Genomic DNA, 15296 nt, shown 5'->3' on the forward strand with positions numbered 1-15296 from the left:
TCATTATTAAAAAAATGGTACTCCTCCTCCTAGCCTCCTAGTAGGTGCACATATGGTATCAATTTTAAAGATCCTACTTTTCCCTGTTCTTAAGTTATTGCATTCATAAGATTTTCAGAAAACTTGACCTCTGAAACCTAACCTTGAGGTCAAAGTCACTGAGATTCGAACTCATCCAAGATTTTTGGTATCAATTTCTAGTCCTAAGTCACTTCCTTCTCAAAGGTCAAGGTTTCCTATAAGACTTTCTGTAGATTCACTTAAACTGAAGCTCCTACATCACTTCGTTTTCGAGTTATGACATTCACAAACTTGGGTGTCCACGTCACCCGCCCCATCAGCCTTTTACAGAAAAACTGCATTTTGTATTTACTCAGGCTTTCTTTGCCTAATATTAAAATTAGTTTGATGATCTTAAACACATAGGTATGACAAGGGGAAGGGCGGAAATATCACAGCGCTGTAAGTGAGCCCACAAAAAAAACGTTTCATTTCCAGATCTTATTTAAACAACTTCCACCTTTGTCTGGCAGGGTTTAGACTTGCATGAATGCAGCAAAACAGTGTCCACTTAGGGTTTTCAGAATCATCTCTGTGCTGATGTTTGGACCTATACTAGTACCCTAAAGTGCTTTAAACAATCAGTAAGTGTATCAGTTGTAGTGGAAAGGTTTAAAGGCCCTTTTAAATGACAGCAGAAGTATAGAGGAATCTGATGCTTGTTGTCAGTATGAAGATTAATTAATATTAATTGAAGCAGCTGCCTCCTTGTTTTTATATCTGTGCTGCTCTCTGGTCTCATCACTGTGTTACTGTGTTGTGATGGGTTGCGGAAAGCATGTGGGGCTTAATTTAGTCGATCCTGATCCTGTGGATGTGAACACGGCATTGTAAATATCAAATGAACTTCACACCAGCAATACTGCTGATGTTTAAGCTAATGATCCCTAATAATCTTTACTTGCATATTGTGTGATTTGTGGCAAGTACAAGTAGTACTCTCGTGTTTAATGTTGCAAACACTGTGCTATAAAGAAATCCACACATATGAGGAATCCCTTCAAATTAGAGCTGGTTGTATGGAATATGGAATACAGCACTACATTTTCCTTGACTGTCTTATTTGTTTTTCAGTGAATATGCTCCCAAACTCGTGTGTAATGACTGGAAAATTGCTTAAGAGGGATTATTCTAAATTGCACTATCTCACCTAATTAGAGACTTCATGTGGTATTGACTTTGTCTATAAAAAGCACAGCAGAATGTTACAGTTTTTTTCTTTGAAGTGATTTTACGTGTGCCAGCAGAAGAGACTCAAAAGCTGAACACATAATACAGTCTTGCTAAACTGCCAGATAAAGATACTATCTCATCCTCCAGACAATAATATCAAAGACATGGTGCATTACTATAAAAAGATCATGAGACCTTTCCTGAATTTTGCCTAAATCACTCACTGAATTGCTATATATCTTGAGTAGTTTTTGTGAAACGGGTGAAAAGCTGATAGGTGACTTATAGCCTTCATTTTAGGGAATGACCAGTCTCATAGGTGCATTTCTCTAATGAAACTAATTAACCTGTTTAACAAACTATTCTTTCTATTTACACATTAAAATGAAATCATAATTTTCAGGTAATAGTTTGATATAGAAGCGTTTAAACTAGAACCATAGAACTGGAGAGGGCACCACTGCTACTCTAATAAGCAAGGCTAGTTTTTGGCAGCAGCACTATATCTGATGCTTGCTTTATGTCTTTCACTATTTAAGTGGTGCAACAAACAACATTCTTAAATTGTTGGTGTATCAATTTTTAGTTTTAAAGGATGACAAAGATAGATCTTTTTTGTGTGGATCACATACAGGACATGTTATTACATTTACTGTAGAATTATATTGTTGTGTCTTCAGCATTTAGAGTACCAGAGTACCGTATCAGGTCCCAAAGTCAAACAAACACTGCGGCATCACTGAGAGTTAAAAACTGTCTAAATTCTTTCATCTTTAAAAAAATGATCAGTGTTTCTGCTTTACCAGGTGTAACAATTAAGTTTAACATCCAGGCATCCATGAAAACAGAATTTAGTAAATTTAACGGAGTTAGAAGTTAGCAGGAAGTTAGCTCGCTAGTTTCCACCTAAAGATGATATAGCTGGAGGATGAACGCTAACTTTTTTCCACTCGATAAAAGTTAACGTGAGGGTTCTCAATGGTTAGGGACAAATGCAATCGCATGGAAGGATGCTGTAAACGGATCAAACTTCAGTCAGGAGAACAACTGAGATAATCCATCCACAACACAAGGTTAGTCATTAATATACTGCAACAACATGGGAATAGAGCAGCTGCAGAGAATTCAACATTAATGAATCAATGGTACAGAAGTGGAGGAAGCCAGAAGAATGAATTGAGTAAAGTTTGACTTAGCTGACTGTTTTGTTTTGCTTAATCTGCCTTATAATCCAGTGTGCTTTATGTATGAAAACAGACCCGTTCATCGTCAGTGCGCCTTATAAACCAGTGTGCCTTATGATATTTTGAAAATTTTGATTTTCATTCATTTAGTTTGTTTAACATGGCTAAGTTCACATGTACCATACAAGTTACAACAAAATGTGTAAAGTTTCTTGTCTGTGTCATCTATTCTCCTATTTATGTGGACCTTGACAGTACATATGTACCACTGGTGCTCTGCTCTCACACAAGCTTTGGCAAATTCCATTAATTTATGGGGATTTGAAATGCTGCAGCATTCTGTGAATAGTCTGCATATTTTAGACATTCACTGTGGTCAAAGAGTACATCTAAAGCTCAAAATAGATTTGTTTAGTTATGTTTTTATTTCTTCTCACATTTCTCATTCATCTTGTCATGATCCCTTTGATTTACCTCGTGACATTCGTGTCTTACGTGCGTCTCTAGTTTGACAATAACTGTACTTCATAAAGTGGAGATGCATCTTGAGCAACTACCAGAGTGAATTCTTTTGTCTGTATCAATTTTTTGTCATTATGTTTTCAGTACATTTTGTTCAGCTGAGCTATTAATACTCTATAGTACTGGATTTAAAAAAAAAATTCTACTTCAGTCTACCGGAGTTTCTTTGACATCTAATAACTACACATAGTGTTCACATCGATCATCCAAAATGCAAATGGTTCCCTTGCAGACCTGGGTTAAAATAGTACCACATGTTCTCTGAAGAAGTTTAAACACCATAGACTTTAACATGTAGACTTTAACAACCCAGGATTAGCAGCACATCATCAACTCACTTTGTACTGCATTATACATTTTGGACATCTCAGATGTAAGAAAATATAAGAATATAAGAAAAGAAAATATTGTGATTCAAAATGTAACAGTACCTGCCATGACTAAAATCTTGTGAGACTGAACACATATTTTTAACCCAGGCCTTTTCCCTAGTCAAGCAGTGGCAAAGCAGCAGCAGCAGCAGCAGCAGAACAGAGAAGTCTGGGTTGAGTTCAGTTTAGTTGCGGTATTTTTTGTTATTGTTTTTATTGCGTTCCTCAAGAAAATTCCAAGAGCAGAGATGAAAACTCACAGACACTGGAACTCCATGTATTTTCCATCTCTACGTTTTCACAACTGTTCTGAACACAACCCTGGAAAAGACATTTTCAGAAATAACAGAGGACACATTGGAAGAAGAAAAAGCGGGAAGCAAAGCATGCTGGGATGACTCACACATGGCCATACCAGACTGAGAATGTCTGCTGGAAACCTCCATTATATCCTGCTTCCCAAGACACATTGGCCAAAGTGGAGAACGCAGCCACATGGACATTGGTGGGGGCGTGGGGGCTTGTGCCTGCAGAGAGGGAAAGCAATTTTTAAAAGGGCACATTAGTCACCGAGTTGCCCTGCTGTGGTACCCTACATTTATTTTACCTGCCAAACAAACTTACTGTGAGCTGAGTTGGGTCCAGTAATGTAAAATTTTACCTGCATAGGAAATACTGCCAGTAAAATGGCTCAATGTATATATATTTTTTTGCATTGTTTACTTGTTATACTTGAGCCAAAAAAAACAGGAAAATACTTTGGAGCCAGTGGGATACAGCCATTGTATTCCGCTGATTTGACTGGCTTACATCCATAAATGAGGCACAGTGGTCAGCAAGAACAAAGGCCAAGACAAATAGGCCAAGGCAAACAAGACCAATGACTGCTCTTGGAATTTGACAAGTTATAACTAATTACTGAGCGAAACAGTTCAGAAGTGTGTCATTTTGTTGCTCCGTATTGTATCGTTTAAAGAAAAAGTTCCCCTGCCGAAACAAGGTGAATTATCATTAAATGTCCTAAAATGTCATAACCAGGGGTAGTACAAAAGTGATCCCCCTTGGACTGCCATTTACTTTTGCCTTTTAGTTTCCTTGTTTTCCACTGAGTTATTGGTTTGTCGCTAGCTAGATAACACAAACTAAAGTAGGACTGTTAGAAGCAACCCAGTGACATTGCATTCTATACTGGCACAATATGGTGCTAGACATGATCTAAAAACTGTAACCTAAGACATTTCATTTTAAAATCTAGGTTCACAGAGAGTCTAAAATCTGTGACAGTTTTTTTTTTTTTAGAGTAGGCCTCCATGATGTCAGTTAGCCTTACATTTAGTGTTTCATGTCCACTTGTAAACTGGAATCTAATAATGCTTCCTTACTTGTTAAAAAATGCACAACAGCATGACTGAAGGTCACTATTAAATAGTGTGAATGCTGATAAGCATTCACAGTATTGTTCTTTTAATCTTTATTATTCCATTTTATATATTCCGTACGTTTTTCGGCATCTATCTCCTTCAACACCGTTCAACTTAGAAAAACCATTCAACCACCATTAGATTCATCTTCTTTTGGAGATGTGTGCTTGTATTTTTCTCATTTTTGACTGTTATATTTTTTAAATTATTCAACTTTATTCAACAAAAATTTACCATGTATTTCAATGGGAGAATCTTCAAATTCTCATTCACCTTACTCGTCTTTCAACTCTAACTACTTCCACATACATTCACATAGAGCCACCATTCAAACTTTAAAACGAAGCCAAGACATTGAACTATTCAGCTGGTATTTATCTATTTATCGTTTTATTTTAATGAAGTTTACTTTAAGTGTTCAGATTTGTACTCATTTTTATTTGACTACATTAAAGTAATCAAATAAAGACAGTTTTGATGGAGCTCCTGATGTCAGATGGTAGGTTGGGCTTGCCAGAAGTCGTGCGTTTTCTCAAGTCTATTTTCTGTGAGACAGGTTCTAAAGGATCTTCTCGATGGCACAGCGGATGTTGGTCAGAAACACTTCATTTCCCTTCTTGTCGAAGTGAATTCCGTCCGGTCCGAATAGGGTTTCGTCATAATATCTCAGGGAGGGATGTTCAATGATGAAGCCTCCAAAGGAATGAACTGCCTTTCTCATGACTGAGTTTACAGTTTTTTCACCCATGTCCATCATGTACTTTGGATTTCTGTACCTCCACACTTGGCGTTCGTTGATGCAGGAATATAGGATTGTCATGGAGGGGATCCTTGCATGCAGTTCAGTCAAGTCTTTAGTCATTGCAGAGGAAAGTTCCTGGGCGGATATGAGTCCCAAGTCGTTGCCGCCTGCATGAATGACCAAAATATCAGGTGGACTCTTTCTGGACATCAACTCTGCATCAAAACGAAGAAGGACGCCATCCCAGCGCATCCCTGTTTTTCCAAACCAATGAACATTGGCATCAAGTCCAAAGTTTTCTCCAAACATGTGGCGTGCTGACCATTCTCCTCGCTTTATGTAACTTGAGCCGATGATCCATATGTTAGGTACCCTCTGCTGTGTGTTGCTCATTTCAGTGTGACTGCAGGGTCTCTCTTTAGAGAAACGCCGTTGCTTCTTTGCTGTGGAGAAGCCTCTTTTGTCATCAAGTCGATCCTCAACTTCAGATCGCTTTCTTTTTGATGCAAGTTTGTTGCTAGTTAAAGCAGATTGATCAACCAATGATACTTTCATCACACTGGGTGGACTTTGCACTCCAGTGGAGAAACTGCTCCGTACTTGGCTTGTAGACACTGGCTGTTGGGTTGGATCATCTTTTAGGCTCAAAGCCTTCATCATTCTAATGATGGTCTTCATCCAAGATGAAGAGTATTTCTTTGATAACCCAAGCATGATATCACAGCAATGACTTCAGGGACTTTTAAAAACCTTTTGTCAAGACGTGTGAGAATTGCAACTATAAGCTCCGAATTGAAAAACAGCAATGAAATGAGTTGAGGTTACAACCTCTATGTAAGGGATTTTGAAGTTCTGTCATGTGGAATTCCTTTGATGTGTCATCTGCAGCTCTATGATGTCACAGAGCAGACCCGCTTTTTTGTATGCTATCTCCTTTATCACCGTTCAACTTAGAAAAACCATTCAACCACCATTAGATTCCTCTTCTTTTGGAGATGTGTGCTTGTATTTTTCTCATTTTTGGCTGTTATATTTTTTAAATTATTCAACTTTATTCAACAAAAATTTACCATGTAATTCAAAGGGAGGATCTTCAAATTCTCATTCAACTTACTCCTCTTTCAACTCTAACTACTTCGACATACGTTGACCTAGAGACACCATTCAAAAACTTTAAAACGAAGTCAAGACATTGAACTTTTCAGCTTGTATTTATCTTTTCAATATCTTTTATACCTTTTCTTCAGTTCCAGTTTAAGTTTCGTGCTTTTTTCACCCGTTTCAGAGTTTATAATGGGTGTGTATGGGACGGAATGTTGACGGTTAGAGTGAGAAAAGTCAACTGGTAGAGTGGGAGCAGGGAAAAATTTTATCTTAAAATCTTCTCTTTAAACTGCTGCTGTGTCCACAGCGTTTGATCTACAGTCATCATTTTACCCTCAAAACGTAGCCATCGTTGCCCTCTTTCATCCAATGTTATTGTTATTGTAGTAGATGTTATGGTTCTTTCATAAATGCCACCAATGCACAGCCTCCTCCATGCAACTCTTCCATAGAGTCCAATGTTAAAATGGCTCCCAAAATTTGTCTGAAAATCAGAAGTACAGGCTGTCTTTACACTGTCACCACGTCCACATTATAAACTGCACAGGCATGAAAACTGAGAATTCTGTAGACTGGACATTGCTGGTGCTCACGGTGAAAGAATTTTGTCTATACAACTTGTAGTTTTTTCTTCAGAAGCATTTGTTTCGGGGTCACGTTTCTGTTTATTTGAAGCAGCAGAAGAGAGGCCTGTGTGTGTGTGTGTGTGTGTGATGCCACTGGCTGGAGTCGCTATAGCAACCAGGCTCACACCTGCCTGCTTAATGAGCTCTGTCTGTCACTCTGCCAAGATTAATCTTAAAAACTTCTGTTTCAACTGCTGCTGTGTGCAGTTTTTGCTCTACAGCTATCATTTAACGCTCAAAACGTAGCCACCGTTCTCTTTCCAACAGTGTGTCTTCCAAAGCTCAGAGATCTAAACTTTTTAAACTGTGTGGATCCAAGTAGAGGGATAACCTTCTAGCTGACCCATTGAAATACATGGTATTTTCAGTCAGGAGTTTATCTCAACAGCAGAAAAGACCCCACTTTTCAGTGATTAAAATAATATGAATTTTTAATATTCATTCAGATGTTTTCTGACTCTGAATTTTCTTTTGTCATTAGTCAGCTTTTTCAAATGTACATTTTAAACATGTTCAGCTACTTTTCAACTTCTTCTGTGTGAATGTCAGCTTTCAACAGTTCTGCACTTTTGTTTTCAGGTGAAAAATTCTGTATTTTTCAGCTCATTTAACATTTTTAACTTAAAATTCAGCAAATATTTCATTTCAGCTCAAAACATTCAGCTATCAGCATTTACACAGCAGTTTCTTCAGAAAATGCATTTTCTAGTTATTAATTATAGATTTCAACCAACAGTTCAAGAATCTCTAACACATAACGAAATGCTACTTTCTAAGCTAGTTAGCTACAGTTAGCTAGTAACTTAGCATTTAGTATTCTAATAATCAGTTAGATCGACCCTCCCTCCCCACTACCATCAATTAAAATGTAGTCAGTTCTGGCTCTAAATAACCATTTTTAGTCTTTTCCTTCAGGGTTGCTACAATATTGCCAACTAATCTTAATCTGCAACATAAAATTAAGAATTTGGCAGTAAGAAATTAGAAGCTGCTGGGGAAAGAGGCCTTGGACAACAGCTAACACTATAGTTGCTAAAGAAAGAGAATTTGATATTTGTACGTGTGCGTCTACATATCTATATGTGTTTGTGCATTTATGTATTCAGGTACCTATGACTTGGACGTGCGTGCTGGCAGTGATGCTCGTGGCAACATTGGTGGCGACACACTCCCACTCCCCATGGTCCTCCTTTGTGAGTGACTTCAACTGTAAGCTGCCTCGGGGCAGAACATTGTGCTTGCTTTTACTGGGCTTCCCTACCTGCAATCCACCCGGAGCATGGAAAGATAGAGCCAGCCAATGCAAAAGATAAAGAAAACAGTGCATTGGCATGTGTCATACAAAATGTACACTTTAAAAAAAAAAAAAACAACCAGTAGTTTAACAGCTACTAAAAAGCCCAACCTACCATCTGACATCTGCAACAATACAAAATGATAAAATGTGTGTTCAGTAAATGAGAGACAGAAACAATAGCTAATCATACAGTAGCAAGTAAGCAGGATTAAACACACCCCATGATTAAGAAAACAATTGAGAGAATCTAATATGTTCCCTGATTGCATTTTTTATAGACATCATTAAAATGTGATTAAAAATGCTACAATGACATACAGTACAGTGCAATTAAAATCGGAGCATCCACTACAGACAGTGATTTTAGAAATGAAGGTTCCTCAGTGGAAAACAGTGAATGTGACATAACACAACAAGAAGCACCGACTAATGAGCTGCCTTACACATGAGATTCAGTGGACAGGCTGTGCACATGTAGGGAGGATGTATGATGTGCAAGGGGTTTTACCTTCCTCCATGTGATGTTGGGAAAAGGGTCTCCCTCTGCTTCACAGGGGATGACCAGTTCTCTTCCAGCCTCCTGCCTGTACACCCCTCCAGGAACCACTGAGAATTTGGGAGGGTCCTGCCCAGAAAGAAATTGAGAAGAGCTGTCTTCACTGAAGAGTACACATCAGTGAAGTTGCATTTAATCCTGGAGACAGTTGGATGCTTGTGCCCTTCGTATTCAGGGTGAGATTTATTGAACTGGGCAAATTAACATCATGTTGCAGTTGTCAAAAAAGTGGAAAGGTTTATGTATATTATTCATTTAATCTGAAGTGTTCTAAATAGTTCCTGTATTTCAAATAAATAAAAAATGTTGCAATATGCAGTAAAATGTCTGCAAATGAGAAAACAAATCCACACCTTTCAGACTTCAGTAAATCCTATCAGTAAACCTTTAAATGCCAGAAGAGGGAAGCGCTGAGTATTCACATATGTGGCCTAAATATATGTACCTTTAGCACCAGGGGAGCAGGAGGCGACCATCCCATGGAACCCAGGGCATTGTAAGGCATGCAGGTATAGGTGCCAAGAGAGTCCTCCGTCACCTCTGCCACACGGATGCTCCCATCTTCCATTTGACTCCAACCAGGGTACTAAGGATGGAGAAATTGTGCTCAGCGGAGTAAGAAGGAGTAGACAGATTACCAGTGTGATGGTTGTCAGTAAATATGATTTAAAAAATCCTGAATCTCTTCTCTTGAGTAAGAAACAGAGAAGTGCACTTAAAGTAAAACAATCAATGTGAAAAATGTAATCACAACAGCAGGAATGAAGCATTCATTTCCAGTCTAAAGTTAGGAAAAGTGGAAGAAAGGGACAAAAGCAGCAAAGCGCCGGCTCACCTTATCTATCCGCAGAGGGAGGCCATCTTTTTTCCACTTAACCAGAGTTACAGGGGGGTTGGCATCTACAGGACAGCGAATGAAGCCAGGCAGACCAATGGCTGCGTAGATGACTGATGGCATGTTTACCACACGGGCAGGATCTGGTAAAAAAAAAAAAAAGAGAGCGAATAACCCACATGCTAAACCATCACTTTGTGGCAGCGCAATGCCTGTTAGTTGTTCTAGTAGATGTGCAGAGAAACAGAGAGGGCACTGTTCACAGAATGTGGGCTCATCATCATAATAATTGAAATAATGACAAAATAAAATAGTAAATAAATGAATCCAGTTATGTATATGAAGAACATCTGGTCTGGTGAATCCTAGTTATTGTCAGACACCTCTGCACCTTCATTATATTCAGAATCTAAAACTTTTCTTTTCCTAAAAAGTATTGTTTGGAAAATGAATGTCAGTACGATCTGCTATTTTCTGCTGTTTGATGTTTTCAGCTCCCCTGAGGCACATCTACTACACAATATTAATACTAATAACATGCTTTTACTTGTCTTTGTTCCAATCTGTCAAAGCTTACATGTAGGGACGGCATCACTGTTGACTTGAAATGACTTTAGATTCAGATGGATGCATTGGTTTCTAGTGATTAAATTACACAAAATCTCATCTTCCATGGAAATTGATTAGGCTGGACAAAATGTCAGACTGTACATGGAAATTACAAGTTTACTATTCTGTCTGTTTGCTAATCCATCCATCACAAGTAGTTGATGACTTTGCTATTCATAACACTGTCTGATGTGTAAAGGTACATTTTAGGAATTTGGGGAAATATGCTATGTTAGGTCAACGTCTTCCAAAGGTGAGAAAAAAATCATACTACCATCGCATCTGCCTCTGCTTATTTACTATTTAGAAGCTACAACTACAGCATATGGTTGAAATGTAGCCCCAAATGACAGCTCCTCCACTGTGTTTTATAGCTGTGACACTCAATGTACCATGCTTCTTGTCAAACTGATGATAATTTGAACCAAAAATTTATAAACATAAAACCTGTTGCCACTGATTTTCGGTGCAGTTCTTATGTAATTTGACATACCTCAGCCTTTCCCTTTCTTAAGAATGGCTTCTTGACAGCAACCCTTCTCCTGAGACCGTTTCTGATGAGGTATCAGTAGCTGGATCAACGAAAGGGTCAGATGTAGCTCTCGGGGCATGTGTCAGGTCCTTGGTGGATTTTTTTATATTCTTAAGGACACTTTCAGTCCCTATGCTGTAGATTGACTGTTACTATCTTTGTGCTTCACTTGAGCAGTTTTCTTAAGGTTTTAAGGACATGCCACACAGCATCTTTTTGGTAGAATAATACTATTTTATGATTGCCTTAACTTTGGCATTTCATGTAGATTTAGCTAAAAATATAGGAAGAAATTATGCATGTTTACATAAAAAAGTGCCTAAAAATTCGATTAAAAGTTAGATCTTTGATGGGTTGTTATGTGTAGACAGAAAACTAATATATTTATTGAATTAGTTGCATTCTTTATCCTTAAATTATTCATAGGTCAGTGTTAAATGGCTTAACAAGCAAATAGACATTTCTCTGACAATGATCAGATACAAGGACTGGGCTGAAAATGAGTGAAAAAAGTACCTGACTTCTCAGAGGTCAGGTACTTTGATACTAACCCAGATTTAAACAGTTAGTTTGAAGCCCCTATTGGGCTGAATGAGGAATGGAGCTTCAATATTCTTTTCAGTGGTCACGGAAACATAAAAAAGTATCGAATTATAAGGCAACTTTGATAAATTCTAAAACAGTTTGGCAACCAAAGCAAGGTTTTACAAGCTTTTGTCACTTTACGCTAGATGTTTGCTACACACACACACACAGTTTCAAAACATTACACCTTCATTAACGACTCAATTCAACATGATCGTCACTGCTCGTCTCGTCAGAGAACTGAACAAATTACATGCTAATTGTGATACAGGTGCCACCACATACCTGAAACAATCTTGAACCTCTGTGCTCAAGCAATAACATAACAGCATGACATGTTAATATGTTCATTTTTCTTATAATGTATCCAGTAACTATAAATAGTCTCAAACCTTACCTAAATATTACTAAGTAAGTCAGAATAAAAGTTGTTGTGATTTTCAAATGTATTTGTAGTCACAGTTAGTTACAGACAAAATCAAAAATTCCTGTGACATCATGTGACACATAAACTACCTCATTCAATCATTCAGAGCAGCTCGGATTAGTTCAAGGTTATTTGATCGTCTCTACTTTAGCAGACATCCTTCCAGATTTCCCCTCTCAATTTTAACTCTCAAATAATAGGGATTTGCTATGATGAACAAGCTCCCCCCCTTGGTTTCTTTGGGACAGAAAGGATGACTGATGGAGGGAAAGGGAAGCAAAACTTATTCAATCTGGAATTGTAAAGGGGTGAGAATAGTGTAATGTCTGAATGAGGTCAGGGAGGAAAGCTTCACAGTAAGCACTGGGTGATAAGGAGGAGAGATGGTGTGAGTGGGAGGAGTGCTATCTGCAGAGCGATGGAGAGAAGGACGAGTGAGGCTGAGCGTGGGAAAGAACACAGGTGAGAGAGGGAGAAAAAGAGACGTGTCACCAAAACAACTTTGTACTACAGTAGTTGTCCTCTAAAGTCCAAACCTCTGGCCGACCATTATTCTGCCACAAAGAGCCCAGAGGAGCACTGCCACTGGCACCACAGTCAAGTTTCTAAATATAGCTCTGAGACAGCCTATCGCTCATGACACGCTGGTTCCCACTACAAGATGCTTTGGGGGAAGTTATTCCCTGGCAAACGCTTCAGGGAGAAAGACACAGACAGCTGAGGAGAGAGATTTAAACCAAATAAGACATGAAAAAGAATAATGACATAAATAGGGAGAGTGGTTGAGGATTGATAGAGAGAGATAAAAAAGGAAGAGGTGAGAATAAGAGGAAAGAATATGGCACAAAGAAAAGAGAGAGCCCTCTGCAGTCAAACAGAAAAGTGGTCCTACAGCAATGATGTAATCCCCTCTCCTCTCACTGCTCCCTCCCTCTTGTGACTGCTGTTGCCTACCTCTGTTCTCTCTCTCTCTCTCTCACACACACACACACACACACACACACACACACAGACACACACCACAATCTAACAAGGCGGGAGAGTGAGGGAATTCAAATTGTCTGTTGCCTTGACTACTGCCGATGGCCGGTCACCAGCAGACAAGGCCGAGCTCTCAGTGCTCGTCCTGAGACATGCAAATAAAAGCCAGATGCTTTTATTTAGTGGCTCAAGCTGGGAGTGACTGATGGACTGATAGAGTGTTTTATGATGGGACAGAGAAATGAGGAGGCAGTAATAATCATGAAGATGGGGGAGGGAGAGACAGAGACGTGCTGGTGTGCATATGAATAAATATTCATAAATGGGTACAAATCAGAAGAAGTAGTGAGGGAAGAGAAGGGGAGAAAAGGGAGGATGTGGGCAGAAAGCAACCAGAAGCAAAATAAAACAGAAAAGTATATTTGAGAGGCAAAACCAGTGTTTGCATGGGATTATATGTTTGGCTGAGAAGTGGAACAGAGTTAGCCGGGAGACTAGTCGAGTGTCCAAAGTGATTCCACGGTGCAGAGCATGCACTGAGTGCATTTCAGTTGATTTCTGGACACACAGTTTCACAGCTGTGTCAGGTTTGACTCAAGCCCAGATGGACAGAAACTGGTGTCCCCTCTTAACAACGCAGAGTGATGAGGAGTTACAATGAGTTGTAGGCAGCCTGTCTAGGGCTCGTGTTAGTATTCGGCTATGTCTTACCCACATCCTTAAATATGCGCACTTCACAAAACTGGAAGATGTTTTTCCAAAGCTTTTCCATGTGAATGCGCCAAATGGGGAAAATCTATTAAAAATTAAATCAAAGGCAATCACCTATCCTAAGTTTTTCTCAAACCTACATGGGTTACAATCAATCATGTGAATGTTACAGATGTTGAATAAAAAAAAGAAGTTGTCAGGAAGTTTAATCTATTGAAGTTTTGTCACACTGCCTCTAATGCTCTATTACTCGACCTGTCTTACTCGACCTAAATCTTTTTAGCATTTATTAATTTCTGGTGGTTTGATAGCAACTTTTATCAACTGACCAACCTGGAATGGGTATGGACTCATACCCATTGTTTGGCAATTCGGGGTCAGTGACGCTGAACAACGATAAAGTGAATCTTTCTTCATGGAGAATATTCAGGGCTGATGAAGCCAAACCAAAAACTGCAGTTCTTCTATTGAACCCCATGCTTCCAAGAAAAAATGATCGGCTTAATAGCATTAAAACACAGGTTTGGCCTCTATAAATAATTTACCCCTTCCTTACATCTCTACAGGTGGCAATTTTTTCTAAATATTTATCCGTCCATCTAGATACTGTAGTTAGGAGTGTGGCCGCTGTGTTGGTGACCCCACAAAGGCCATTGGTCCCTTCACTTATTAGAGTCAGTGCACCAGACTTCTGCACTGTCTTAGTGTTGTGCCTTTTTGGAGGGTTTTATGCTTTATTTTCAAAGAAAAACATAACAGATTTACTCTTTCCCTCATAGAACCACAGTTGTATATATTTACCAATTTAGTACCGAATGTCATCAATGTCATGATATAAAACATCCAAATATGTCCAACTTTCATTTATCTAGCTTTTGAGGTGAAGTTGAAGAATTTGGAGGTCGTCCTACTTTTTTGGATCGGATTTACTTAGCAGATGGTACAGTGCTCCTTCGACTTGCCCATTGTTCTGAGTGTTGGTCAACCTAGTAAATACTGTTAATCACTATAACTATTAGTTATATTCAAGTCATGATAATCAATAACAAGAAGTTAGTCAGCCAAAACTGTACATTTATATCATCATTTTTTCCTTTTCTTGTTCTCCTCTTCTTCATCTGACTCCACTATCACTGATCTCACCTCGCTCATCTCCTTCTCATTCTCTCCCTCCTCACCTGAAGCCTCGTCTCCTGAACTGAAGTCAGAGCAATAATGCAATCAAATGTACATAAACTCGGTCTTTTATTCCTGATTGGACATGTAATCCTTCCACTGTATCTGCGGAAAGCTGACAGCAAGCTGGTGATAAAAACAACATCTCATTATAAGCTCAGGCAATATGGCGGTGTGGTGGTTGGCACTATTACCCCACAGCAAAAAGGTCCTGCGTTGGACTGGATGCTAGCTGGCCATGGAGAGCATGCAGACTACTGTACACACAGAAATGCTTCCTCCCACACCCCAAAAGCATGCAGTTAGAGGAGTTAGGTTAACTGGTGATTCTAAATTGCCCATAGGTGCCAGCAAGGTGATACAGCGGATATCAAGGAAAATAAT

At 38.9% G+C, this 15296-nt stretch overlaps 1 protein-coding gene across 6 annotated transcripts in view; it reads right to left on the reverse strand.

Moving 5' to 3' along the window:
• The window catches only part of LOC134636073 (protein turtle homolog B-like), a 151287-nt gene that overhangs the window by 62541 nt on the left and 73450 nt on the right, over positions 1-15296 (reverse strand). For 4 of the 6 annotated variants that reach the window (XM_063485856.1, XM_063485860.1, XM_063485854.1 and 1 more), the window contains exons 8-12: positions 9892-10034; positions 9502-9642; positions 9009-9125; positions 8314-8464; positions 3714-3837 (exon numbers count right to left, since the gene is read on the reverse strand). In XM_063485856.1, the coding sequence (XP_063341926.1) occupies positions 3714-3837; positions 8314-8464; positions 9009-9125; positions 9502-9642; positions 9892-10034 (676 nt within the window). The remainder of the gene's footprint in view (positions 1-3713; positions 3838-8313; positions 8465-9008; positions 9126-9501; positions 9643-9891; positions 10035-15296) is intronic. The other 2 variants (XM_063485858.1, XM_063485855.1) reach the window with 1 other exon arrangement.

Source organism: Pelmatolapia mariae, linkage group LG10_11 (assembly GCF_036321145.2).
Source record: "Pelmatolapia mariae isolate MD_Pm_ZW linkage group LG10_11, Pm_UMD_F_2, whole genome shotgun sequence".
Taxonomy (NCBI): Eukaryota; Metazoa; Chordata; class Actinopteri; order Cichliformes; family Cichlidae; genus Pelmatolapia; species Pelmatolapia mariae.